General features: G+C 39.7%; 1 protein-coding gene across 18 annotated transcripts in view; it reads right to left on the reverse strand.

Moving 5' to 3' along the window:
* Nucleotides 1-1026: 1026 nt before the first annotated feature.
* map7d1a (MAP7 domain containing 1a) overlaps nt 1027-25232 on the reverse strand; it is a 31596-nt gene continuing 7390 nt past the window's right edge. For 2 of the 18 annotated variants that reach the window (XM_079469362.1, XM_079469352.1), the window contains exons 2-19: nt 20349-20552; nt 15501-15569; nt 14888-14908; nt 13294-13457; nt 12409-12520; nt 11539-11643; nt 9647-9769; nt 9402-9538; nt 8909-9030; nt 8548-8786; nt 8149-8425; nt 6687-6867; nt 4871-4975; nt 4191-4241; nt 4014-4080; nt 3056-3125; nt 2470-2693; nt 1027-1558 (exon numbers count right to left, since the gene is read on the reverse strand). In XM_079469362.1, the coding sequence (XP_079325488.1) occupies nt 1548-1558; nt 2470-2693; nt 3056-3125; nt 4014-4080; nt 4191-4241; nt 4871-4975; nt 6687-6867; nt 8149-8425; nt 8548-8786; nt 8909-9030; nt 9402-9538; nt 9647-9769; nt 11539-11643; nt 12409-12520; nt 13294-13457; nt 14888-14908; nt 15501-15569; nt 20349-20552 (2282 nt within the window). In that variant the 3' untranslated portion in view covers nt 1027-1547. Of the gene's footprint in view, nt 1559-2469; nt 2694-3055; nt 3129-4013; nt 4081-4190; nt 4242-4870; nt 4976-6686; nt 6868-8148; nt 8426-8547; nt 8787-8908; nt 9031-9401; nt 9539-9646; nt 9770-11538; nt 11644-12408; nt 12521-13293; nt 13458-14887; nt 14909-15500; nt 15570-20348; nt 20553-23236; nt 23428-25232 lie in introns of those variants that run through there. The other 16 variants (XM_079469365.1, XM_079469358.1, XM_079469368.1 and 13 more) reach the window with 15 other exon arrangements.

Here is a 25232-nt window from a genome sequence, read left to right on the forward strand (position 1 = left end):
TTCGGTTACAAACTTTTCAAAACATCTTCTTTTGGGTTCTGCGGAAGAAAGAAAGTCATATAGCTTTAAAATGACAAGAGGATAGAAGAGTAAATTATGACAATATTTTCATTTTTGGGTGAACCAAAATTAATAGAGGATTTTCTGCTGGCCATTATCAGTAAACAAAATAGGAAAATAAAAAACAATGAATCGTCTTTTATAACAATCAATGAACACTAAATGTACAGCATGTTTAATCTGAGACAGTATTAATATGCCATTGACACGCACAAAATATTTATATCACACATAATTACAGCATATTTTGAATGAATTCTGCATTACTGTAAGTGAAGACTATATCATATATACAGTCATGACCAAAATTGATGTCCAACTTAAAAGAATTATGTTTTATGATGAATGTTTTTCAAACGTATTTGTTACGTAGTCGTATACTTGGACTGCAAACTGAAGCGCAGCTCTGGAAATAATTTAAGGATGCAAAAAAATATGTAAAGCTTCCCAAGTCAAATTCCAGGAGAACGGCTACAAAATATTATTTGTTTATCCTCTTGCATAGTAAAGAGTTCATTTGCAAAAACAGATAACACACTAGTTAAACTGTAATATCAATCAAACTGCAGTTGGGTTGTTTTGATTAACTAATAATAACAAAACTACAACTAACACAATAAAAATATAAGATTTGTAAAAGAACACGAGATATCTGTTTGTGCAAATGAACTCTTCCAATATTAATAATTGGCAGAACTAGCTAATGTATGCTTTAAATGCAAAGAACAACAAAAAGCTTGCAGGTAATAGTGTTGTATATTTGAAAAAACCTATTGTTTGCATATTTGCCAAATCATTTTGCATAATACCTTTAAAGATTGCCGTTTGCTCGACAGTCTGTTTGCATCATCTCATAACAAATAGTAGTAAACAAATTAAATGTACGCATGTTCAATTAGTGGAATGTTACGGCATTAAAAGGTTATTTGACTACGTGACATCATATAAGCATCACACACAGCTCTCTCATTCACTCTGTTTTATTCACAGATCTTTCCCCCCTCATATCAATTTACACTATTCACATACAACTGTAGCCAGTAGTTACAAGCGTCTTCACGTTAAATAACTAAACAATAGAAAACTAAACATCCAAAGTACGTCTGTGTCGAACTCATAAAAGCATGAATTATGACAAGAATTATCACCACAGACCTTTTAAAATATGTTGCAGTGTGGTGATCAGAAAGAAGAACTGGTCTGCCACGTAGTGTGAGGTCACGCCGCACGTGCAGTCCTATTGACTGGTGATTCCACTGCATGTTGGTGGAACTTGTTTAGCTTAGCTTGATTGTTGTGTAGCTTGTAATTTTCCAGCGTACGCCGTAAGGCTTTGATAGCGAGGTTGCTTTGTGCAATCTAAACAGAAGTCAGTTTTCAGGTTTGGCTCGCGGGTGTGCTCATGCGGTGCTTTTTCCATCGGGTTTCTCAGATGGATAGTGTTGAGAAACATGCAGATGTGAGTCTTCGTCCAATGGCTCATGACCTCAGAGGACCTCTGGAAGACACAAGACAAGAATGAGGGAGCTAGAAATGGATATGTGTTTAATGCAGTTAACGTGTGAAGTGTAACGGGTTAGGGCTAGTAACTAGATTTGCGTTCTTAACCACTTTAGCCTGGTATGGCCTCTAAGCTGTAGGAAAACTACAGAAGACTTCATTTTGTGCCAAGGACATAAGCGTATTTTCTGCAGAATCACAAGAAACTGTCAATGCTTATTCTATACTTAACACAACACAAGATCAAGCTCCTGATACCAAAGATGATGGATATCACCTCCGAATAAAAATGTACACCTCGGTTTACGAGAGCTGGCATGCCCTGACCTTCTTGTGTTTTCTTTGCAGATAATTTACAGCTGAAGGGCTGTCTGCAGGCTGGCAGGTGCGCGTTTGTGCTGAGGAAAGCAGGCACAAGTAATGCTGACCAGGCCAAAGGAAGGGGGTGAACGGGGAGCTAAGCCAGCCCTTTTCCAACCTTGGGTGCCAGCGGGCTGGATCAGGTGTCCTCGACACCATTTGTGGAATCTAGCTCAGTGCCAAAACCTGCCAGGCTCTTCGCCCGTTACCCGGTCTGTCGCCCTGCAGCCTCTTCTAGGAATTAAACTCACGCCTACTCTGATGCCCATACCTGAGACAACACTTAACTTCAAGGCACCAATGAACGTTGGAAATACAACACCAATGTCTCTCAAGCGCCAAAAGTAACGGTACGTGTTAATCTGTGGTGCCACACAGTGCAAATTTTCCAGACTGTATATTTCAACGTGAAAAAATAATGTTTCATGACATGAGAAAACATGCTTCTTGAAGCTGTACAGCATGACAAGGTCATAAATGAGATTTTTCCTGGAAATACATGTAGTGTCAAAGAAACACATTGTCTGACAACTGCAGTTGAGATATTACCTGCCACATGCTGAGGTTTAATTGGACCCGTTTTCTTAAGGAACGATTCTCCGCTGTCAAAAGCCATGATTGGCTCATCGGTTATTTCAGTTTCTGACTTCTCCCGCCCATTGCTGTGATTGGCCATCTGGAGGATGTCTTCAATGTGAGACGTATCCCCTTTGGCTGACAAACCATTCTCGTGTTTGATAGGCTGTACACCATTTACAACTAGAACTGACAGACTAAAAGACAGAAAACAGAATTCATGCATTAACATAGATGGTTTAAGTCTGTGTAAATAGTAACCATTAGAGGCAGCCGGACAAAATAATGCTTTGTCCAGTTTAAAATCCAGTGGAGTAAATCCAAAAGTCTTGTTGATCTTAGTGTGTGTAAGTGGTAAAGCTAACTCTTTAGCGTACTGTAATCCAAAATGTTGATAAAACACATTCAAAGTGTTCATCTTTATACGAAGATTATATATTATAGATTATACTTTAATTTACATTGAACTTAAATCTATCTGTGTATCATCTCTTTTAATTTTAGGTTTGGCTAAAATGACATAAATCAGCATTTCTTGACTTACGGAAACAGGACTTACCTTTCCTTTATTGTACTTTGATGTTGGCCATCTTGTTTTAAGGCTGCGCTTGGCTGGTAGTCCGCGGAAGCTACTAGACAGAGAACAAATGTTATTTATGTTCTTCAATGTTGCCATATATTTGTATAGATCATATTTTATGTTGCCAGATTTGTGATTGTAGAATTGAGGTTGGTTGAGAGTAAAGACTTTGAGAGCGTGTAGGTATTTAATGACAGAAGTTAATGCATAATGCTAATTTCCTTAAAGTGTTCATTCTACGTGACCTTTAGTAGAGTGAATTTATTTTAAACTATGAGCTCTATTTGTATATGTATATGTATCAGTTCCAATTATAAAAAACTTTTTTGATAGAGTTTATATATTAAATGATCATTTTTGATCAACTACTAACACATTTTTCCCCAAATTTCAAATAAAATAGTGTTTCTTTTTGCATTTATTTGCAAAATTTAAAACTGGAGAAACTGGTCAAAATAAGAGTTAAGATGCTCTGCAGTTTTTCACAACTCAAATTCTGCATTTAATATTCACTTTTAAGCAATATAACCATACTATTTATATATGTACTTATGAAGACACTACTTATGTTTCCTGTGTCTTATTTATATACTTGATTTTGTTGAAATTCAACAGACACTAGTCTCGATTGGCTACAATTACCGCTATAAATGCTGTATATATAAAAATTTGGAATGGTCTGCAGATTTGATCATTTAGTGTGTTTCTATCTGAAACTTTCAAAAAGTCTTGTAGTGTATGATGTCTACAAGACTTTTAAAATCTGAACAGATTTTTTTAAACTAGTGTATGATGTCTAGTTTACAAGACTTTTAAAATCAGAACCGATCTTTTTAGAGTACTCCAGCCAAACATGATGAGTTATCTCATTTTGTAACCAAACTCTTCAAATATTCCAGTAGATCTTTTTGGTCAACTCTAACTTGTTGCTCAATACCTTTATTTATCTGTGAATCCGTTATGGAATCTTTCCCGTTGACTTGAGATGGAGATTTTGCATCTTTCTGCATAAAGGAGGGGAAAGAAAATGTCAAAGTTAGACTCTGAGCTCTTGAACCGCAAAGGGAAACTGGAAGTGTGTTACTGCTGCAGTGAGGCGGTTTGAGTTCTGTACCTTGTCCCCTGCATCTGTTTTGCGTGTTCTTTTCATAATCTCCTCCAGACGCTAGTGACAATGCACAGAAAGCCAAATATCAGGACAAAAGCATTTCTTCTAATGCATAACAGATAGAAATGTGCTGTTGCAACAGTAAGACCTCACACTGAAGATTCTTCCGTTTTGGTATTATAAACGTAACATGGTGGCTTTAAGATATCTGAACGATACTACGCAATGTACAGAATTGAAAAGCAATGCTCTGGGCTAAATAGGACATAGTGTCTCCCAAAGAAATCACACCCGGGGATGAGGCTCTAATGTGGTCCTGAAGTCATAAAGAAGATCAACATGGGGCAGAGGGACGTGCTGTTCTAAAGAATGAATGACACTTTCAGGCTATCACCCTTCGGTACACAGGATCACAGGAGGAGAAAGAAGTGTGAAAGTCAAAGTGTCGCAAGAGATACAGTATGACAGTTTCATGAATCTAAACAGCTTTTTCTCTTCACAACATCTCTGCCTCCACAGCTCTGGGTGTATAAAAGCAACTGTTCAATGATATAACTTAAATGACTCTAACAGTTCTTCCTGTTAAGCAACTTAGAAACTTAGCAAATAAGTTCAGAATGTGATTCAGAAGGTGTGCATTTAGTCATTATATAAAGATTATGAACTTAACCGAGGATCTATCTTACCTTCTTTCTCTCCAGTCTCTCTTGCTCTTCCTTCTGGAAGTGTTTCTCTCTCTCCAGACGCTGTCGCTCTGCCTCCTCACAGGCCTTTGCTTCAGCCTCCTCCTTCTACAGAAACATCAAGATCACAAAATCAGATTGACACGGAATATCTAGAATAAAAATAAATCTGCTTTCTTCACAGTTGACACCTGCTAGGTAGAATCAACAATCCTAATCATTTAATAATTCATTTAGATTATGTTAAAAGGGATAGTTCACCCAAAACTGAAACTGTGGCTGTGATTTAGTAATGCATATGTTGTTTCAAACCTTTTTTTACATACATTGTAACTGAACAGGTACTGCGGTTGTCAATACCGAGATGCCAATTTATTTTTTAGGTAAAGTATCCCCTTTAACACAAGGTGCTCTTCTTTCAATGCTGGTAAATGTAAAAATGTCACTCAAGGAGGTAAACTAATAGAACCACCCATCGTGGGAATCTTCAACACTTAACCTCGCTGGTTATCAAATACTACAGTGCATCCGGAAAGTATTCACAGCGCTTCAGGTTTTCATCGAGGATGTCTATGTACGTCGCTGCATTCATCTTTCCCTTGATCCTGACTAGTCTCCCAGTTCCTGCCGCTGAAAAACATGGATGGTATTGGCCAGATGATGAGCAGTGCCCGCTTGCCATTCATGCCAAAGATTTCAATCTTTGTTTCATCAGACCAAAGAAATTTAGGTTCTCATGGCCTGCAAGTCCTTCAGGGGCATTTTGGCAAACTCCAGGCAGGCTGTCATGTGCATTTTACTGAAGAGTGACTTCCGTCTGGCCACTCTGCCATACAGGCCTGATTGGTGGAGTGCTGCAGAGATGGTTGTTCTTCTGGAAGGTTCTCCTCTCTCCACAGAGACATGCTGGAGCTCTGTCAGAGTGACCATCGGGTTCTTGGTCACATCCCTGACTAAGGCCCTTCTCCCCCGATGGCTCAGTTTGGCCAGGCAGCCAGCTCTAGGAAGAGTCCTGATGGTTCCAAACTTCTTCCATTTACAGATGATGAAGGGAACTGTGCTCATTGGGACCTTCACTGCTGCAGAACTATTTCTGTACCCTTCCCCAGATCTGTGCCTCCATACAATCCTGTCTTGGAGGTCTACAGACAATTCCTTAGACTTCATGGCTTGGTTTGTGCTCTGACATGCACTGTTAACTCCAATCAAGTTGTAGAAACATCTCAAGGAAGATCAGTGGAAACAGGATGCATCGGAGCTCAAATTTGAGTGTCATAGCAAAGGCTGTGAATCTCATGTACATGTGATTTTTCTCGTTTTTTAATTTTAATACATTTGCAAAGATTTAAACCAAAATTCTTTCACATTGTCATTATGGGGTATTGTTTGTAGAATAGAGGAAAATAATGAATTTAATCCATTTTGGAATAAGGCTGTAACATGACAAAATGTGGAAAAAGTGAAGCGCTGTGAATACTTCCGGATGCACTGTATCTAATACTAAAATTATACTTTTGAACACAAAGTGGTGGTAAAGCCTAAAAAAGTAGCAGTAAACTGTACCATTATGTTTGTTTCCTATGATAAAATTGCACATAATTCTTTTCACGTGGCTTTAGATACTATGCGCAAACCTTCGCTAGGGCCATATTTAGCATTGCATTCCTCCCCATTCATTTCAAATGCAAGTGACGCAGCTTGTTAATATTAATATCTTTGCTGTCAATCACTCTGGCTCTACAGTTTATAGTTATAGACTGACTCTTACGTCACATTAATCTTACATTTACATTTCAGTTGTAAAAAATAATGTTTTTACCTGTTTCTGAAGGCGTTCGTTCTCTTCCTCTTCGAGTCTGGCTCTTTCCTGGGCTTCCTTCTCCTCACGCAGGCGCTCCGACTCTTCCCTCAACCTCTCCTGCTTCGCCATGAGCTGCGCCTCCTCCTCCCTGTGTCTCCTCTCCTCTGCCTCCTGCACTAACCTCTCCTCACGCTGGATCCTGTGCCACACACACATTAATATAGACAAATAAGACCATGGAAGCAGAAGGAAAGTGGACTTCGGTGTTGTCTTGCAAGATTGATCATTTTATCTTTAACTTGAAAAAGCATTTCAAACTCAAGCATTTTGAAGTGACGCATGTGAAACCTGCAATGGCTGAGAAGCATGAATCTGTAAATCTCTTTAGCCGTGACCAGAATATCCACTTCCATAGTGGTGGTCGGCACTTAAGTATAAACAATGTGGAACTTTCATTACGCTGCCCTAAACTCAAACTGTCACCAAAGTCCAGATGTCAACTGCTCCATGACACACAGAGATTTCTGCAGCTTATACATCACACAGTCGTATAAAAGAATACATGTTTAAGGGTATGTTTACACGGCATGTTTGGTTAGATAAAAATTGACTTTTTACGGTTTATTTGTGTATGTGTGAACGCTGCCATCCGAACCCTGGTGCGCACCAAACAATCAGAAAACCACTGAATAGATGGGTCTCGGACCACTTTCAAACAAATTTTGGCGCTTGAAATATGAACGCAACACGGACCAAAGGCATCGAACGAACCAAAACCAGGAAATGATAACAATATACGACACGAAAATCAAGTGATTATTTAATAGGAGTGTTTAACGGATCTCTGCTTGAGCGTGTAACTGAGGACTTCCTGGCGCTGTTTTGACTGCTTTAAACTCTTCATGAGGTTTTCGCGAGTTACTGGCTTGCTAAAAATCCCTTCATATGCACAGGCACACACTGAGCAAGTATAACCCAGGACAAAGATTTGTTTTGGACGTCAGGTAAGTTCCGTTTTAAACTAAAAATCATAAAAGCTGTCCAATCACTTTGGGACTTTACACGTAAGCTGTTAGGTTCAATATCTTTAGGGTCGCTGTTAAAATGCCAGTCTGAACGCCAAGCGAACTAGGACTACATTTTTTTCTTATTTGGTTTGGACCAAAAGAACCAAACTACAAATATGAACGTACCCTAAAAGAATACAAGCACCGGTGTTGTAACTCAACTTAATTTGGGCTTTGACACTAGGGATATGAGGGGTCAAGAAAATGTTGACATTAAAAGGAAATTCTGTCATCGTTTGTACACATGTCATTCAAAACCAAAGGAAGATATTTTAAGAAATATCTCTGTGTTATTGTCTATACAATGGGGTCTATTTTGTTTGGTTACCAACATTCTTCAAAATAAGTATTTCCTGCAGAAAGAAATTTCTAGTCCAAACATTTCATATTTTGTTACTGTGCATGTTTCAAACCTCTCTCTCTCCTGCTGTTCTCTCCGTTCTTGATCTTCACGTTCTCTCTGCTCACGGGCCTGTCGTCTCTTCTCGGCCAGGATCCGAGTGGCCTCCTCTGGGTTGTTGGTGCCAGCCATGGGCTTGACAGGAGAGGGGGCTGGTGATGCCACCTGTGGGAGGACGGGGACAAGGGGAGTTTCCTCAGGGGCAGAGGGCGCGGACACTGACGTGACTGGTGCACTTTGAGGCATGTCTGGAACTGATGACACAACAATGGAGGGGGCGGGAGACGAGGCTGGAGATGACACAGATAAACATGAGGAAAACAGGACAATCCTGCACTCATCCTCATGAACAAAACTACACAAAGTAAGAAAAACAAGCAAGACAACATCAAAGTGGCAAAGAGACACTCACTCTTCGTCTCTTCGGGTGTAGCTGGGCTACGAGTCTCCTTGACCTTTTCTACGGCAACAGGCGAGGCAGTACGATTCTCCACGCGGGCGGGGGTTCCGGCCCTCTTGGGTCTGGCTTTAGGGGTGCTGGGGCTCGGTCGGGCCGAAGGCGGCTTGGGAGATACCGCAGGGCTGGGGGACGACGCCCGACCTTTGGGTGTGATAGGAGACGAAGCTCGCAGCTTGGACAAGGGACTCGGGCTAGAAACATAAAAACAACTCAATGAACTGAACAGAATTAGCTTTGCAGGTATTAATTGAACAAGCCTTTTAGAATTAAGCATTAACATTGCATTACAAAAGTGCTAAAACTCAAATTTTACCTGGATTCTGTTCTGGTTTTCATAGCTGGCATGGACTGTCTTTTCTTCAGCACCTTCTTTTTGGTGAGAGAACTTTTCTCTTTTTCATTTTCTCTGTCCTTGTCCTTCTTATCTTTCCTCATCTTTTGAAAAACAAGGGGACAGAAAATAAATAAACAAAAGAGCACATTCTCATATATTATAGCTTTCTGTGTAAGACTTTCATATGTAAGGCTTTCGATAGGACTTTAAATGCTGACAATTTTTTTAATGAATACCAAATAAATAATTAAATGCAGGAATGGTAAGTTTCGTACACAATTGGTTGGTAAGGGAAAACAGAACTGGGTAGACTTCCAATTGAGGTCTTTGTAAGGGACCAAAGCATCCATGTCGGCATTAGCATACTGTATTTAACAGTATTCTCAGCAGGCCATGCACACCTTCTGTCATATCATAGAAAAATGGGATAGATTGGATGTGTTGGAGTGTGAAAACACTTTTAATAACTCACAGGTGTGGATTCGCGTCTGCGCTGGGCGATGTTGGGCGTGCTGGTGGTCACCGTCCAGCGTTCAGAGCAGCGATGTGGTCGATGAGCACACATTGTAAGAGGGCTGGCAGACGCTGAGCGTGGGCACAATGGAGAATCTACAAAATTCAATCGAGGAGCACATTTATCAATCAAATCAGCAGCTTCAGCACTTTTATTTGAGGCTAAACACAGAGATAAAGACTAGTATGACAGTATAGACTCACTGGAGTCTCGGGTGTTGCTCAGCACGCTGGCAGCGCTTCGACTGCGGGCCAGAAAGGCGAGAGTGGGCGTCATGAGTCTGTCCACGATGCTGCTCTCCCATGGACTCAATTGCATACTACGAGCTGCAAGAAGACCGAAATATTAGCATTCATACCACAAGATAAGTAACAATCACTCACCCGTAAGATGTGACTTGTAGCCGAAACTAAATTCAAAACCCATCGTAAACATTGCAGTACTTGGAATGTAACCTTTCCAAATTTCAGGGGTTCGTCTGTCATTGTGAACTTTATCGGAAAGGTGTTTGTCTTTTTTCCAACAACATTGTCTCTAGTTGTTTAAGACCAAGCTCATTCTAAACGTATGTTGTCTAAGAGATAAGAGAAATAAAGAAGAGAGAGATATAGGAAAATATAAGGCTGTGGGAGCAAACAAGAGCGAAAGAAAATAAAACTAAGAGAGAGGGAGTGAGTGAGTGAGAAAGCAGGAGAGAGAGAAAAATTATGAGAGCGGAAACAAGGGAGAGAGAAATGAGAAAGGGAGCACAAGAGAAAAAAGAAATAGCAAAAGATTGAGAGCAAGCGAAGAGAGATAGCAGCTGGATATTCATCTTAAAGCGACAGTTCACCCAAAAATAAAAATTCTGTCATCCTTTACTACCCCTCGAGTTGTTCCAAATCTGTATAAATGTATTTTTTCTGATGAACGCAAATATATCTGGAAGAATGCTTGTAACCAAACAGTTCCTGGCCACCATTGATTACCACAGTAGGGAAAATTACAGTGTTAGTCAAAAATGTCCCAGAACTGTTTGCTTTCCTACATTCTTCAAAATATCTTCTTTTGTGTTCAACAGAACAAAGACATTTATAAAGCAGTTTTTCCTACTATGGTCGTCAATTCTTCTTCCATAACAAATAAATATATACAGATTAAGAACAACTTGTGGGTGAGTAAATGATGACAGAATATTCATTCTTGGACTCAGTCCAAAATTTATGCAGTAAATTCTCACAAAACTCCATTATTGGCCACAACGCTGAGCAGCATCTCTGATACCTGCTTCCCTCTTATCTACGGTTTAAGGCAACACTCATAAATATAGTGTTCCCTACTTGCCACTGAGTTTTTATGGCCTCAATACACTGCATAAAAGGATCATCAGTCACTTTCTGAATCCATTTTTGTACCAGCTTATGTTCACCTCAATTCACTTTTAAATGACGCTTTTGTGTGAGCTGTCAATATACACATGTGAAGGAGAAATTGTCACAACTCCATTAAAAAGGAACCGGAGAGCTGTTGACAAACATTGTAAAGACAAAGAAAACCTCACTTAGTTCTGGTCGCGCAAATTGTTTGCAAATTAAATATCAAGTGCAATGAAATTCCCACAAATATGCAATTGTGCAATAAAATATCGAATGCAATGAAATTCCCACATTTAAAGTAACTAAAACAACACTACATTTTGAGAGTCATTGCACCATCATGCATAATATAGTGAAGGTATGGAGACGCATTCTTGCACATAGGCCACGTCAGGACATGAGAAAATGATAGAAAGACAACCACCACCAAAAAAGAACAAACTGAAAAAAACACCATTGTGGAAGACGACGAATCGACGGTGAAAGATGATAGGGTTCGCACACTTAAACATTAATTTCAGCGCTACTCAAAACGGAAGTAATCGTCATCAATCAAACTGAAGGATCAAAGTGACATGGAGACGAGTTTGGAGGGAGGGAATGATTCTGCAAACACGAGGAACAAACTGATCAATCTCAAAGTTAAAATCAAAAGGGGGGTTAAAATGGAAACTCATAAGTGCAAGCCGGTGGAGACGTGGGAGACGTGGGAGGAGCTTTATCCAGAGGCGTGTCCTTACTTCTGCTAGGGGAGTTCCAGAGAGCTGCGGAGGATTTGGAGAGTCTCTTGTTTATTACTGTATCCACGTGTTTGGGCAGGTTGACCGCTGATATTGAGCATCTGCCTGCAAAATCCAGAAAACACCGCACATACAAACAATGCTGAGGGGATTCGGATGACACGACAGGTAGCAACTGAGCCCAAAATAGTCCTTTAGACAAAGGAAAAGTTTAAATAGGTAAAGATATCCTGCTGGAAAGTCAACTTTAGGCTGAAAGCTTCACTTTGGAACATGCAACCTGGGATTTTAGCAGGGCAATGTTCTAAAGACCTGACAACATCCAGCTGGTAACCAAAATGGTGTATCACTATCATTCAACAAAAACTCAAAAAAAAAGTGTCTTCTACAAACTTTATAATGAGGTCACCACCTCCATTTCTGAAAGACTGCAATGACAGCGCGCAATTCACGTAACGGAACAAAAAAAGCATAAATCATTTTCGTTAAATCCTTGGAGAAACAGCTTTGAGATGACTATAAATTGAAGTCTTGTGTCTTGAGGGTAGAGGACCAAAACCGCGCAGCATAGCAAGTCATTATCTCCTCTGGTTATATGCTAACATGTTTCAAGAAGCTTATTACAATCTCTTTGAATAAATCTTAAAGTGAAAATAATAAAATATGGAGAGGCTACCAAGTACAATGAACGCAGTTTTTTTTCTTTCTCTTTTTTTGTTTTTACCTAAGCCAGTTATCAAAAAAAAGTTTCCCAGCTCATTTAAAACCAACAAAGCGTATTAACACTGGTGATACATACAAAAAAACAAATCTATACCCATAGGAACACTTGGCGCGTGTGTTTATGTATATACCAGCAGTATAACTCACTCTGACTTTGGCTGGAGTTGCCGCTCAGGCCTCCGGCCCACGACCATCTTTGTTGACGAATCTCTGCCCATGTCTTTTTAGTGGACCTTTGGATAGCAGCCTCATAACGCTCCTACACAAACAAACCCAAACATCAAACACATGAGGCCAGTAAAAAATGTTGTGAGGAACAGAATGGAAGGCATTCTTTGAAGAAAACACTCATATTGTGCGATGAAAGGCAGACAGCATTGATCTTTCTAAAAAGAAGTCTAAATGGAGCCTTATTCTATGAGCCCCGGTACTGTGTGTTTTCTGTCCAAAAGTAAATATCTCACATTACTTCACCGGTTTAGAATCCAGTCAGATGTTTAGAATGCTGTGTTTTTATTCACTGATGGTAATATTTTGGATAAGTTTATTCTTTCTGTTTGTTCTTTGACATGATTTACTTTATAATGTTTAGCATTTATTGCAGGAGAATTAGATTTAGTTTGATTTATTTGACATTTACATTACGTTTATTCGTTTGGCAGAAGCTTTTATCCAAAGTCGACTTACAAGTAGAAGAGTAAAAAAACATTTTGTCAACACGCTAAACAGTACCGTTAGTTGACAAGGCCATGGTACTAACTAGGGGGAGTAAAGCTGGGGCAAGCAAAGGAGAGAATGAACAACAAGAGTTCGGGTGGAGGCTGGCAGTTCATTCCACCACAGGGCAACTGAATGAGTAGTTTTTTGCATGCGATCTGGTGCCTCGCTGTGATGGAACAACCAGGCGCCGCTCATTTTCAGACCGAAGATGACGGGAGAACATGTAGACCTGGAGCAGTGAGTTAAAGTAAACTCTTTTGTGTATTGAGACGGAACAATGAATGCACTTTAATGATCAAGGTTCTTGCTCACCTTATTTTTCTCCAGTTTCAGTCTCTGTCTCTCTTCCAGCTCTGCCCGGCGTTTCTCAGCCTTTAGTCGCTGTTCCTCCAGTTTCCTCCTCCTCTCTTCCAGCTGCTGTTCTCGCACCTGCCGTGCCCGCTCCTCTTTCTCCAGCCACTGAGATTTCTTATGGGCTACAGGAAAAAGAAAGAGTAAGAGTGTAAACCAAACCGCCAGTTCATGAATAATCTCCCCTATAGCCAACAGAGTTATGTTATGAATAATCCTTTTGCGTCACATAATGCAGTTGCGTTGCCACAATTCTGACCATTTTTAACCTGTCATGTATTATAAGGCTTTTTCTTGGTCTGGTATAAACCTTGAGCATGTTGAAAAGCCACATCTGTTCTAATGCAGTCAGTCATTCTTGAAAGAATGCATTTAACACCAATATAACTTTTAAGCACATAACTAAAAATGATTCACTAAAAGCTTTCGGACTTTAAACTGAAGACTAGACCCTTCAATTATTGACCTTTCTAGATAGACGCAGCTTCACAAACGGTTCCTCCATTAGTGACATTAAAGAGCGTGAAGTCACGCTTTATCAACAAATATAAAAAAAAATGTAACAGGAGCTAAATCTACACTTCTGCGAATAATTGTAATCATAATTTTATTGTTAATAAAAAAATCATCCAAGCAATTCATTTTTTATTCTGCTTGGGTATAAAATTAGAAAATGCGTGGCTGTAAAAGGGAGTTTATAAACATGAAAGCATGTTATTATGGTGTCATGACTTGCAAAGACACATGGAACACACATATGATGATGATTATGATAACACCATTATACAATAACATGTTATGAGCTCCTCCGTGTACACTGTCCGTCCATCAAATGAACTGTCATTAGTTACAACAACTAACAAAACATATGAGTTTGTACAATCAAGTTGAACATTAGCAACTTGTTGCAAAATCCACCTAGAACCTGAACACTTTCAATAAATGCTCAAAAAATCTTTGTACAGCATTATGAGTGGCTTAAACAACTCTCCATTGGGAACCTTCATTTCTTCAGTTCTAAACCTTCTGTTCGGTCAACAGATACGAAATAGTGATGGCCTGAGAAAGCCCGGGTGACTTTCTTCATTAACATTTCATAATCCTGCTGGCAGACAGATGAGGTCTGGAACGGAAAATTTCACTCGCTACACCGCAGCTTAGACTATTTTAAGTCAGAAGATGCAGTTTACAGTAACTGTCTAAAGGTAAAGTAAGGATTTAATGAGTTGGGTCGATTATGGTCCAAGTTGTTTCATGACACGCAGCACTTATTTGGCAGAAACATCAGCCTCAGACCCACCAACCTGGTATTTTAGATCATCTCCATAAAACCAGCTAGAAATCAAGCAAAACTGGCATCCTATCAGGATTGCCCAGCAGAGAGGTGTGAAAAACACTGTTTGCCAGCATCATTTATACACCCTGTGAATGATTATAATGATGTGAGAATGAAAATGAAAAGCAGCTCTACAAAGCAAATAAGAAAAAAAAGATAATGATGAAAGCCCAAAAGCGTATCAGACACCAGCACCACCAGAGACGGGGAGTGGCTTACCTTGAGCCTGGCTATGCTGTTCTGGGGAGATAAAGTGAAAAAGACAATCTGTCAATCATGCAAAGCAGAGCAGCACAGCATCATCAGCAGCGATTACAAGCACAGTGACATGACAAACAGAGAAAACTGCAAACATGCTGCTGTCGTAGTGAAGACACAGAAGCAGCAAAACATTCGGAAAGACTGTGATAGTTGTTATTGCTAAAGCTGAAAAAGGCTTCTTATAACACTGGTTAGGAACCTGAGAAAACATTTCTAACTAGACAGAAACTAGAGTTGCCTTACAGTTTTTTATTATACAAGTTACTTCAAACAAAATATACATTTAAAATATTATTTAAGAAAAATGTATTCATCAATATCCAAAATTGCATTTTACAGCAGCTGTAAAAGCAAATTATTTCTTATCTCTTCATAAAAATATAATTTTTACTCATTATTAACAAAAACGTTGGCATAAAATAAACTAGCATTAAAGGAATACTAAAACAGAAACATATAACACACACAAAAAATGTATAAAGCAGCAAACATGCAAATTGTATGCACATTATTAATAGGTGTACCAAACAGCAGGGGGGGCTGTATCACTGTCTGCCCTGCGTTGACCTACCAAGATATTTTGCCCTCTCTTCCCTCCGTTCCTTTGCAAACTTCTGCCTGTCCTCCAACTTCATTCCATCTGAGCAGAAAAAAAATGCAATGTTACATTTGGGTTAAACTTTCCAAAACCACCACACTGATGCTCTTTACTTTTTCTTCATGCTACCCACTACAGTGGTCTTAACCAGATGGAATAATATAGAGTAGCGATAAATGGTTAGCTCAGCCGGTTCAACACGTTGCTAGCAATTCCGAGATCACAGCTTTGATTTCCAGTGAACACACATAATGATCAAATGTATATCTTCCAAGTCACTTTGGATAAAAGCATCTACCAAATGCATTCAAGCTATGAAAATGTAAACAGATATAGATGGACGCGCAGACTGTGGGGTGCCTGGAAAAAGTGAGGTTATTGTGTGGTAAGCTTACGTCACTGCTCTTAACAGTAAAGACATTTTAAGCAATCACTTTCCTGCCCTTGAACAAGATCCTTAACTTCCTAACTTTCTCCAGGTGAAATGACCCTATAATAAATGTACTTTATATTATTACTTTGTATAAAAGCATCTGCCTAATGTCCTATCTTTGTTTCAAATGACATCTATGTCAATTTAAAGAGATAGTTCCCCCAAAATTTAAGTTGTGTCATAATTTACTCACCTTCTTGTCATTTTAAACCTATATTAATTTTTCTTCTACAGAACACAAATGAAGATATTTTGAAGAATGTTGTTAACAGGCACCCATTGACTTGCATTGGTTTAGAAGTGAATGGGTTCCAGCACTGTAAGTTTACGACCTTTCTTTTGTGTTCTGTAGAAGATAGAAAGTCATATAGGTTTAAAATGACAAGAAGGTGAGTCAATTGTGACAAAATCTTCAGATTTCCAACAGTGTGGGCAAAAACTAATGCAAGTCAATGGGTGCCGCTTAACAACATTCTTCAAAATATCTTCTTTTGTGTCCTGCGGAGGAAAGAAAGTCATACAGGTTTGAAATGACAAGGCGAGTAAATGATGGCAGACTTTTTGTTTTGGGGAAAGTATACCTTGCCTATGCATCCCAGAAAGTATCTAGCATCACTTTTATCTAATCTTTTAATGTAAGGCAGCTCATTAACAATGATCACAAAATCACAGCAGCTTTCCACTTCATGACCTGTGCTCCACTTTAAGTAAGTATTTATAGAGCTTGGGAAACTGAAGTGCAGAATTTTGCAGGCCAGTAGCACTGTCGAGTGGTCCTTGTTCCTTTTGATGAGTCATCTAACATAGACAGAAAATAAGCAGCAGGCCGACCCAGAAACGGAATCTAAAGGGTTCGATGTAGCAGTAAGATGTGACCTCAACATCTCTTAGAGCTCTGAAGAACACATATCTGATGAACAGACTAAAGGAGATTGTATGTATGTGCATACATGAACAGACACTCTGGTCGGAATGGATGCCAAAATATTTTTTAGAGAAATCAATTATCAATTGAAGTGTATGTTTATAGGTTTTGATATGCTAGTTTACTCTTAAAGCTGCAAAAGAAAAATCTAATGCATCACCAAAACTGCGTAAATGTATTAAAAAACTGTATGGTTGGGGTAGATAATCCAAAGAAAATGTATTGGTTTATTATTTATGCTTATGTCATTGAAACCTCTTCAAGACACAAAATATATTTTTTAATTCAGCCGATTCTTAAAGATTCTTACAGAATCTGCTTATCTTGTAGCAGCGGGCAGGTCATTCAACAAATGTGGAACGGATCCAGAGAAGGTGAGTGAGAAGGATTTATTTCCTTTTTGGAATGGCACTATAATACGTAGTTCATTTGCAGAATGTAGGGACCTGGCGGGTACATAAGTCTGTATTAGCAAGTGAAGATATGGGGGTGCCGAAACAGTGCTGGTCTTGTAGGCCAAGTACAGAGCTTTGAATTTGATTCAAGCGACTATAGGTAGCCAATGTAACTTATTTAAGAGAGGGGAGGTGTGCAATCTTCAGTTCATTGAATACAACTCTTGTCACTGCATTCTGGATCATCTGTAGAGGTTTGGTTGTGCAGGCTGGAAATCCAGACTGGAAATCCGTACTGCAAGGTGTGATGGTCAATGAGCCTAGTTGAATGGAGAGGTTGTGATGAATCTTTGGGTCGGCTGAGATTACAAGGAGTTCTGTTTTCGCAAGGTTGACCTGTAGGTGGTGGTCCTTCGTCCAGAACTAAATGTCACTCCGGCATGCTGAGATTTATGCAGAAACAGTCTGATCATCAGGCTGAAAAGACAGTGGAGGTGGAGTTGTGTATCATCCGCATAGCAGGGAGAGGAAAAGCCTTGTTTCCGAATGACAAAACCTAGGGATGTCATGTATCCGGAAAAGAGCAACGGTCTATACACTCCTGTATTGAGATGTTGGGACTCAGAGACCTCACCCTTCAGGATACTCCAAATGACCTACACCTGAGAGGTAAGACTTGAATCAATGTAGCAACATTCCAGAGACACCCATAGCCTTGAGGGTCGACAGGAGGATATGGTGGTTAACGGTGTCAAAGGCAGCAGATAGATCCAGTAGGATGAGTACAGACAGCGCAGTCACGGTGGAATGACCATTGGTGAGAGACGAGTTGATAATGTGGTCAGAGCAAGAACAACCGATGGAGAGATGGCATGGCGGCGATGGATGGAGATATATTGGGATGGCAGGTAGTCCGGTGGTTCGAAGAAATGACCTTGGAATCTTCATCTTCAGTGTCGGGGGGTTTGGGCGTGTTCAAGAGGTGGCGACGCAGAGAACTGACTGCTGATGGTGGTCATTTTTTCTTTATGAAGAAAGGAGCAAGGTCATCAGCTATTAAGTCCGATGGACAGGTGGGAAAAGAAGAACAGAGTAGGTTTTAAAGAGAGTACGAGAGTCAGGCAAGTTGAGGATTTTAGCGTGGTAGTACTGAGTTTTGCAGAGGAGACATCAGCAGAGAAAGCATAGATGAGAGACTGGTAGACAGTGGTCTGTAGGATGATTAGATTTGTGCCACTTTCTCTCAGCAGACCTGAGCGTGACAGAGAACATCAGAAAACCAGGGGGCAAGAAGGGGATGCACGGGCTGGCCTAGATGTAATATATCTTCTATGGTGTTCTTCATTCATTCTTGTGAATGCATAGATCTTTGCAATCTGGTAAAGGACAGATGGGAAAAAGTACAGACATGACTCAATTTTCAAACATTATAGAGTGAGTCAATGTCTGGTTCAAAAGTGAACTGCAGTCCTGCCCTTCCTGCAGGTCTGTCCTCATATTCTCTTTCACAAGACTGGTATATTATTTGCACTGTATTGGCAGCAGAAGTGCAGGAGTGATGGAGGATAATGTTCTGTGGAACAGAGTGTGCAGTTTTATAAGAGCTTTAGGTCGACCGCTGCTTGACAGCAGTAATGTATTTTACGATGAGATGAGGTAAAATGTGCAAAACCGTATGACAAGATCCAATAACTTACAAATGCCATCAATTCTGCGGCTGAATGATGACATGGAACATTATGGAACATTATAAAACAAAAATGCATGCAATTCAAGCATTTTAAAGGTGCTTGGAGCATTTTGAAGGATCTATTGACAAAAATGCAATATAATATGCATAACTATTTCTACAAAAACCTTACATAATGAAGCATTATGTTTTCATTACTTTAGAACGAGCTATTCCTATCATCATACACCGCAGGACCCCTTGAGTGGAATTCGGCATTTTGTGTTTACTGTAGCTCTAAACAGACAAACTGCTCTACAAAGCGCATTTCGTAAATACTTTATCTCCTTTGGCAAAAACAAGACATCTACATGTTGTGTCAACCTCGGTAGTGCTTTGAAAGGCACGGATGAGAGGTGGAGTGACCCATTGGTTGCGATTCGCTACCTCACCATTAGATGATACACTGGACCTTTAAATAACAAAAGGCTGAGGCAATTAAATACAGTACAAGTGGTTAAAACATAAACGATTACTGTATATTTCTCAAAAATCGTATTCATCCCACCAAATGAACAAATAAGCTCTCTAAAAGCTCTTCAGTTAGCTTACAAAATATCAATAAAAAAGCAGGCAAAGAAAAAATGGCTACTACCTCAAAACCCAAACAACTCGTGCATTAGCATGTGTCTACATGTGCACACAAGCAAAAGCATTATACTATAAAAGTGATTGAAAAACCAGGAAGTACAGTTGAAACCTGCCAGCTGGTACTGCTTGGTGATATGTGATGCCCAGTCAGGGCTCACCTTAGCTGAGAGCTAAAGGTGATTTGCAACAACCTGCTGACAGGATCCACAAATCAGCTTGAGCATCAAACATTTACCGCACAGTGGATAAAGTTCAGTATTAATGTATAACTTCAGAGCATTACAATAGCCATAACTTAAAAATTCTTAATGGGTCAATAAACAAATGCTCTCAAAAAACAATTTCTTAGTTAGATTAGTTAGATTTAAGGACTTAGAATAAAGGTGATTTCTGGGAAAGTATCTGATTTCCCATGAGATCCTATAATAGTTCCTCATGAATGGAAATAAGCTTGAATGGCTGGCACATAAGGTCCCAGTAAACCAGTTCATAAAAGTTAACTAGTGAAAGTAGGTTTTGGATTTTCAGGGGGAAAAGGAGAACAGTGAATGTTTTCAAATAAAAGCAGTTGTCCACTTTTTGCCTTTTTTGTTTCAGTCTAAGGGAATTTTATATAAATATTTAGATACTGTATATCGGCCAATATATCGGTTATCCGCTTTCCAGTGCTAAAGAATGACTGGTTATCTGTATCGGCCAAAATGTACATATCAGTGCGTCCTTAATAGATATTCTTCTTGGCACCTACCTTTTTTGGGGCTACTACTCGATCTCGGAGTGGGTGTTGCAGAGGACTTTGAAATGGCGTCTGATCGTGTTGGGGTAGCAGATTTCTGCGTGGAGTCCATCTTTGTAGGTGTGCTGGCTTCGAGGCCTGATTCAGTTTTTGAGGGCGTCTTGACTTCTTCAGTGCTGGGTTGACTCATATCAATCTCCGGAACGGCAGAGGGATCTGCGATAGAAAAAAAACATTGTTACAACTAAACAAAGCCCAGTTTATCCTCATTCCAAAACTTAATCATCAGCTGTCAACTGGCTCTATGATCACATAGAAGAATTGTCAAATATCCGAGAGCATGTGAATGTCAAAATACATTTACATTTAGTCATTTAGCAGACGCTTTTATCCAAAGCGATTTACAGATGAGGAAACATTGGAAGCAATTATAACAACATAGGCAACAAAATACATAAGTGCATCAAAACTAGTCCATTAAAGCCTAGCACAGTATACAAAGCTAAGAATAGTGAGGTTAGTACGTTTTATTTCTTTTTATTTTTTTTAAAGAAGGAAAGGGAAGAGAATTAGGAAAAATCAATCAGCGACGTGTTGACGGAAGAGATGCGTTTTTAGACGTTTTTTAAAGATGGCAACCGAGTCTGCTGATCTTGTAGCAGCTGGTAGATCATTCCACCAATGTGGAACAGATCCAGAGAAGGTACGGTAGAGTGACTTTTTTCCTTTTTGGGATGGTACCACTAGTCGTTGTTCCTTTGCAGACCGCAGTGATCTGGCAGGAACATAGATCTGCATTAGCGAGTGGAGATACAATGGTGCAGACCCGGTGTTGGTCTTGTAGGCCAGGAGCATAGCATTCTGGATCATCTGGAGAGGTTTGATTGTGCAATCAGAAGTCCAGCCAGAAGCGCATTGCAATAATCCAGTTTGGACAGGACAAGAGCCTGGACTAGGACTTGCGTAGAGTGCTCCGATAGGAAAGGTCTAATTTTCCTAATGTTGTAGAGGATGAATCTACAGGACCGGGCGGTGCTGGCAACATGCTTCTGAATGACCGAGACGAGGGATGTCATGTAAATGGAGAAGAGTAGCGGTCCTAGCACTGAGCCTTGTGGCACCCCTGTGTTGAGCTGTTGGGACGTGGTGACCTCATCTCTCCAGGATACTCTGAATGACCTACCCGAGAGGTAGGACTCAAACCATTGCAACGCCATTCCAGAAACACCCATAGCACTGAGAGAACCCAGGAGGATGTGATGATTGACAGTGTCAAAGGCAGCAGACAGATCCAGTAGGATGAGCACAGATGACATGGATGATGCTTTTGCTAGTCTCCAGGCTTAAAATAAAAATAAAAGTCCTGTTAACCGGAACACTAAATACTATAGTATTTGCTAAAGGAAATTGCAGTACCCTTGTAGTAAATTGATAAACTGTAGTAAACACTGTAGTATAGTAAGGTTCAAATACACTGTAGTATCTAGGAGTTTCACTGCAGTTTACTATAGTTAAAAACACGATAGTATACAAAACGTTAAATCTCTTTAGCACCAGTGCTATGCGCAAAAAAATGTCAGGTACTACAGCCCTGACACTAATAATATTCACTGCTTGCCTTTGTTCTATAGTAATCATGGGGAGTGATGCCAAATTTAGGTGGCCGCAGCGGACACTAGGTTAAACGTTTATTTATATTGACACTTCATATGAAATATAATTTTTTATCTTCAGACGAATACAGTTGTTTTTCACTTACATTAGTGAAGTGTCAATATAATTGTTTGTTTCGCATTCTGATTGATCAACCACATGACAATGCTTAATGTCAAGCCCTGCATACGTACATGATCCATAGGACATGAATTTGCAACAGCTTAGTCTTAAAACAGCTCCAGGGGAACCTCACAACCCGCCAATCTATTGAATATTGGGAGTTTGAAGAATTGCTCCGTAGACAAAAGTTAGTAATGTGGATCTTGGCGCCTCAACCACTTCCAGTGTCCTCTGAAGCATTGATTCAGCCGGTGATGGGAAGCTGGGTTTTCCTGTTTTATTTTCATACTCTCAAGTCAAGGCTTAATGTTGGAGTAAGATTGAGTAAATCTCCATAAAAAAGTAATACAGAGTCTGTTCCTTTATGTCTAACCCACAAAATCAATATATTGGGAAAGGTTCACATAAAAATATAGCCTCATATATGAATTTCTTCCTCGCATAACATAGTAAATGCGTTATTTACAGCAGAATGTCAATGTTCGGCCGATTCTTTAGTTAAGAAAAGAAGTTTGAGAAATATTTAGGCTTCAAGCCCATGATGATGTCACAGCGCACACAGGGAGGAGGTTAGTCAGCTGATTGTCTAGTTTTACACTGATAAGAGAATAAACTGGGTTAGAGTCCGATTTGCTTTTCACAACACTAAAGAGTCAAGCTTCCACAACGCAGATAGAAACAGATCCTCCATGAGATTACATGCTATAGACTGGACATCGGCTCGATGTAGCGCACACAAAAACATCCTGGTCTAACTCGCTGTTATGTCTGCACCTTAACATGTCTATTCAGCTCCTATGAGGCAGAAGAGCAATCCTGACTAAAACAACACAGATGGTGGACTGTTTTTACAGAAAAAAAAGGCAGGGTGCTATGGCATTGTCCACATGGAATGAGAAAAGTGTGAGTTTTAGCTTGACTAATATTTGGAAGTTCAATGCAAGTCATTTTTAGAAGCCAAAATACACCATTTGTTGTGATTGTTGTTTAGGTACGTCCTTAAAATGGATTTTGGGAAACGCTTAGCACAAGATGTTCTAACTTTATCGGTTTAATAAGGGCTCGTTCTTTTGACAGAAGCGCATGTTTATTACAATTAAGGTTTGACAGAAATTTGGGCTTACCTGGTCGTTGTTCAGGTCATCAAACCTAAGTACTGAGTTTGTCATAATGAATTCCTATGGAGAAAATCACTTGCTGCCATCCACATGAATGATAACAACCTTTCAGTGAGCTATTTTTAGAGTGTGAACGTGACGCCCGCATCGACACAGGCAGACTGCTCAGTCCTACTTCGCCGAGGCGGTGATTGCGTGCGGTTAAAAATCAGAAACAAATTTGAAAGTGGAGGGGACATGAACAGGATTTTGAAAAGTGGAGGGGACATGTCCCCAGAGGGAAATGACACCCCTGATAATCGGTCACACTTTTCTATTTGCAAGCACTACAGAAAAAGGGGGAGGCATATCCATTATTCAGAAGACATTTTGAGAGCGTGTCTATTTCACTGCTAAATCTGGCATGAGTTTAAGAATTACAAATATTGTTTACAGAACCTTTAAAGCTTCTTTCATAATTGTCATCATTCCAAACACGTATGACTTACTTTCTTCTGCAGAACACAAAATATTTTGAAGAACGTTGGTAACCAAAAAACATTGGACCCCAATGACTTCCACTGTATAGACACAAAACCACAGAGACATTTCTCAAAATATCTCATTTTGTGTCACATAAAAAACTACATGTCTTTGAGTAACATGAGGGTGAATAAATGATTATAGAATTTTTATTTTTGGTGAACTGTCCCTTTAAAACAACCTGAGGTATTCCTGAGGAACGTTTCAACTCCTCCAGGTCCCCGCTGGCAATGCGGTCCAGAGTCAACGTCTGTCGTGCAATGCATCATATATGTTGAGCTGAAAATAGCATTACGACTCTAGACCTGAGGATTTTTATGAGTTGTGCATTCCCGGAGAGTATTACAGACCACTCTCGTGCCATTCTGTGTGCCCCATCATAACAGAGCAACATCTTGAACTTTTTACAGGGACAATCTTCCTCAAGCAACCGGGAGTGTGAGCTCAATGTCACGGAGTTGCTTATTGTGGATATTAAACCAACAACCTTATTGATTCCCATAAACCTGAACTACTATTGCACACCAACACAGGATCCTTAAATTACAAAAAAAAGTAATACTTATCTTATTATATCAAATTAAATTGTAACTCAATCACAAGTAAAAAATTATTTACTTAATTAATATAATTACTTATAGAATGTTTTATTCTGAAGATAATGTTAAATATATGTACAAGAAACGGTGCAATTATGAACCGAACACTTTTTTTTTTAAAAAGCACACAAATGCATTTAGACATTTACTGATAAAAGCAACATTGTTCAATGTTGAACACAACTGTTCAAACAGAGATCTTGGAGCAGTCTTGCCAGAAACAAAGCATTAATTCTGAAGGGTAGAGTACTTGAGCAATGCTTTCTCATAAGTGGAAATGAGAGGGGACAGGGAGTCGGAAATGGAGGCAAGCAGTGACCGTTTAATGAAAGATCGGAAGCGCTGAGGGGTGGGGTAGTAGAGGGACAAGAGAAGAACCAGGGGGTTTAGAGAGACTGAATCTGCATCTCATTTGAGGCCAAATGCATTACCTCATCCTCCAACCCCATCCCCCCCCCCGGCACCTCACCCCGGATAGATGATGCAAGCAGGCAGGGTGCCTCTTATGGGGGAGTGTGAGGAAGAGGACCAGACTAACTGGAAGCTCAGAGTAAACAGGAGTTGCTGGGATATGGCCAGAGAGAGAGAGAGAGAGCGAGAGAGAGCGAGAGAGAGCGAGAGAGAGAGAGAGAGAGAGAGAGAGAGAGAGAGCTGAAGTTCTCTGATAGTCTAACTTTGTTATTGAAAAGTTCACCAAAAATGTTTACTTTCCACAAAATGTAAATAGATTGTTAATGTTGACATCTTAATTCCCTCTTGATGTAAACAGACATGTACATGCTATTTATACAATCTGTCAAAAATTCGTTTTCAACACAAAGATGCATTGGCATTCAGAGAACACCATTCATACACGCCTACTCAAACCACAGCCACAATGA

The sequence above is a fragment of the Barbatula barbatula genome (assembly GCF_947034865.1).
Source record: "Barbatula barbatula genome assembly, chromosome: 12".
NCBI classification, from domain to species: Eukaryota; Metazoa; Chordata; class Actinopteri; order Cypriniformes; family Nemacheilidae; genus Barbatula; species Barbatula barbatula.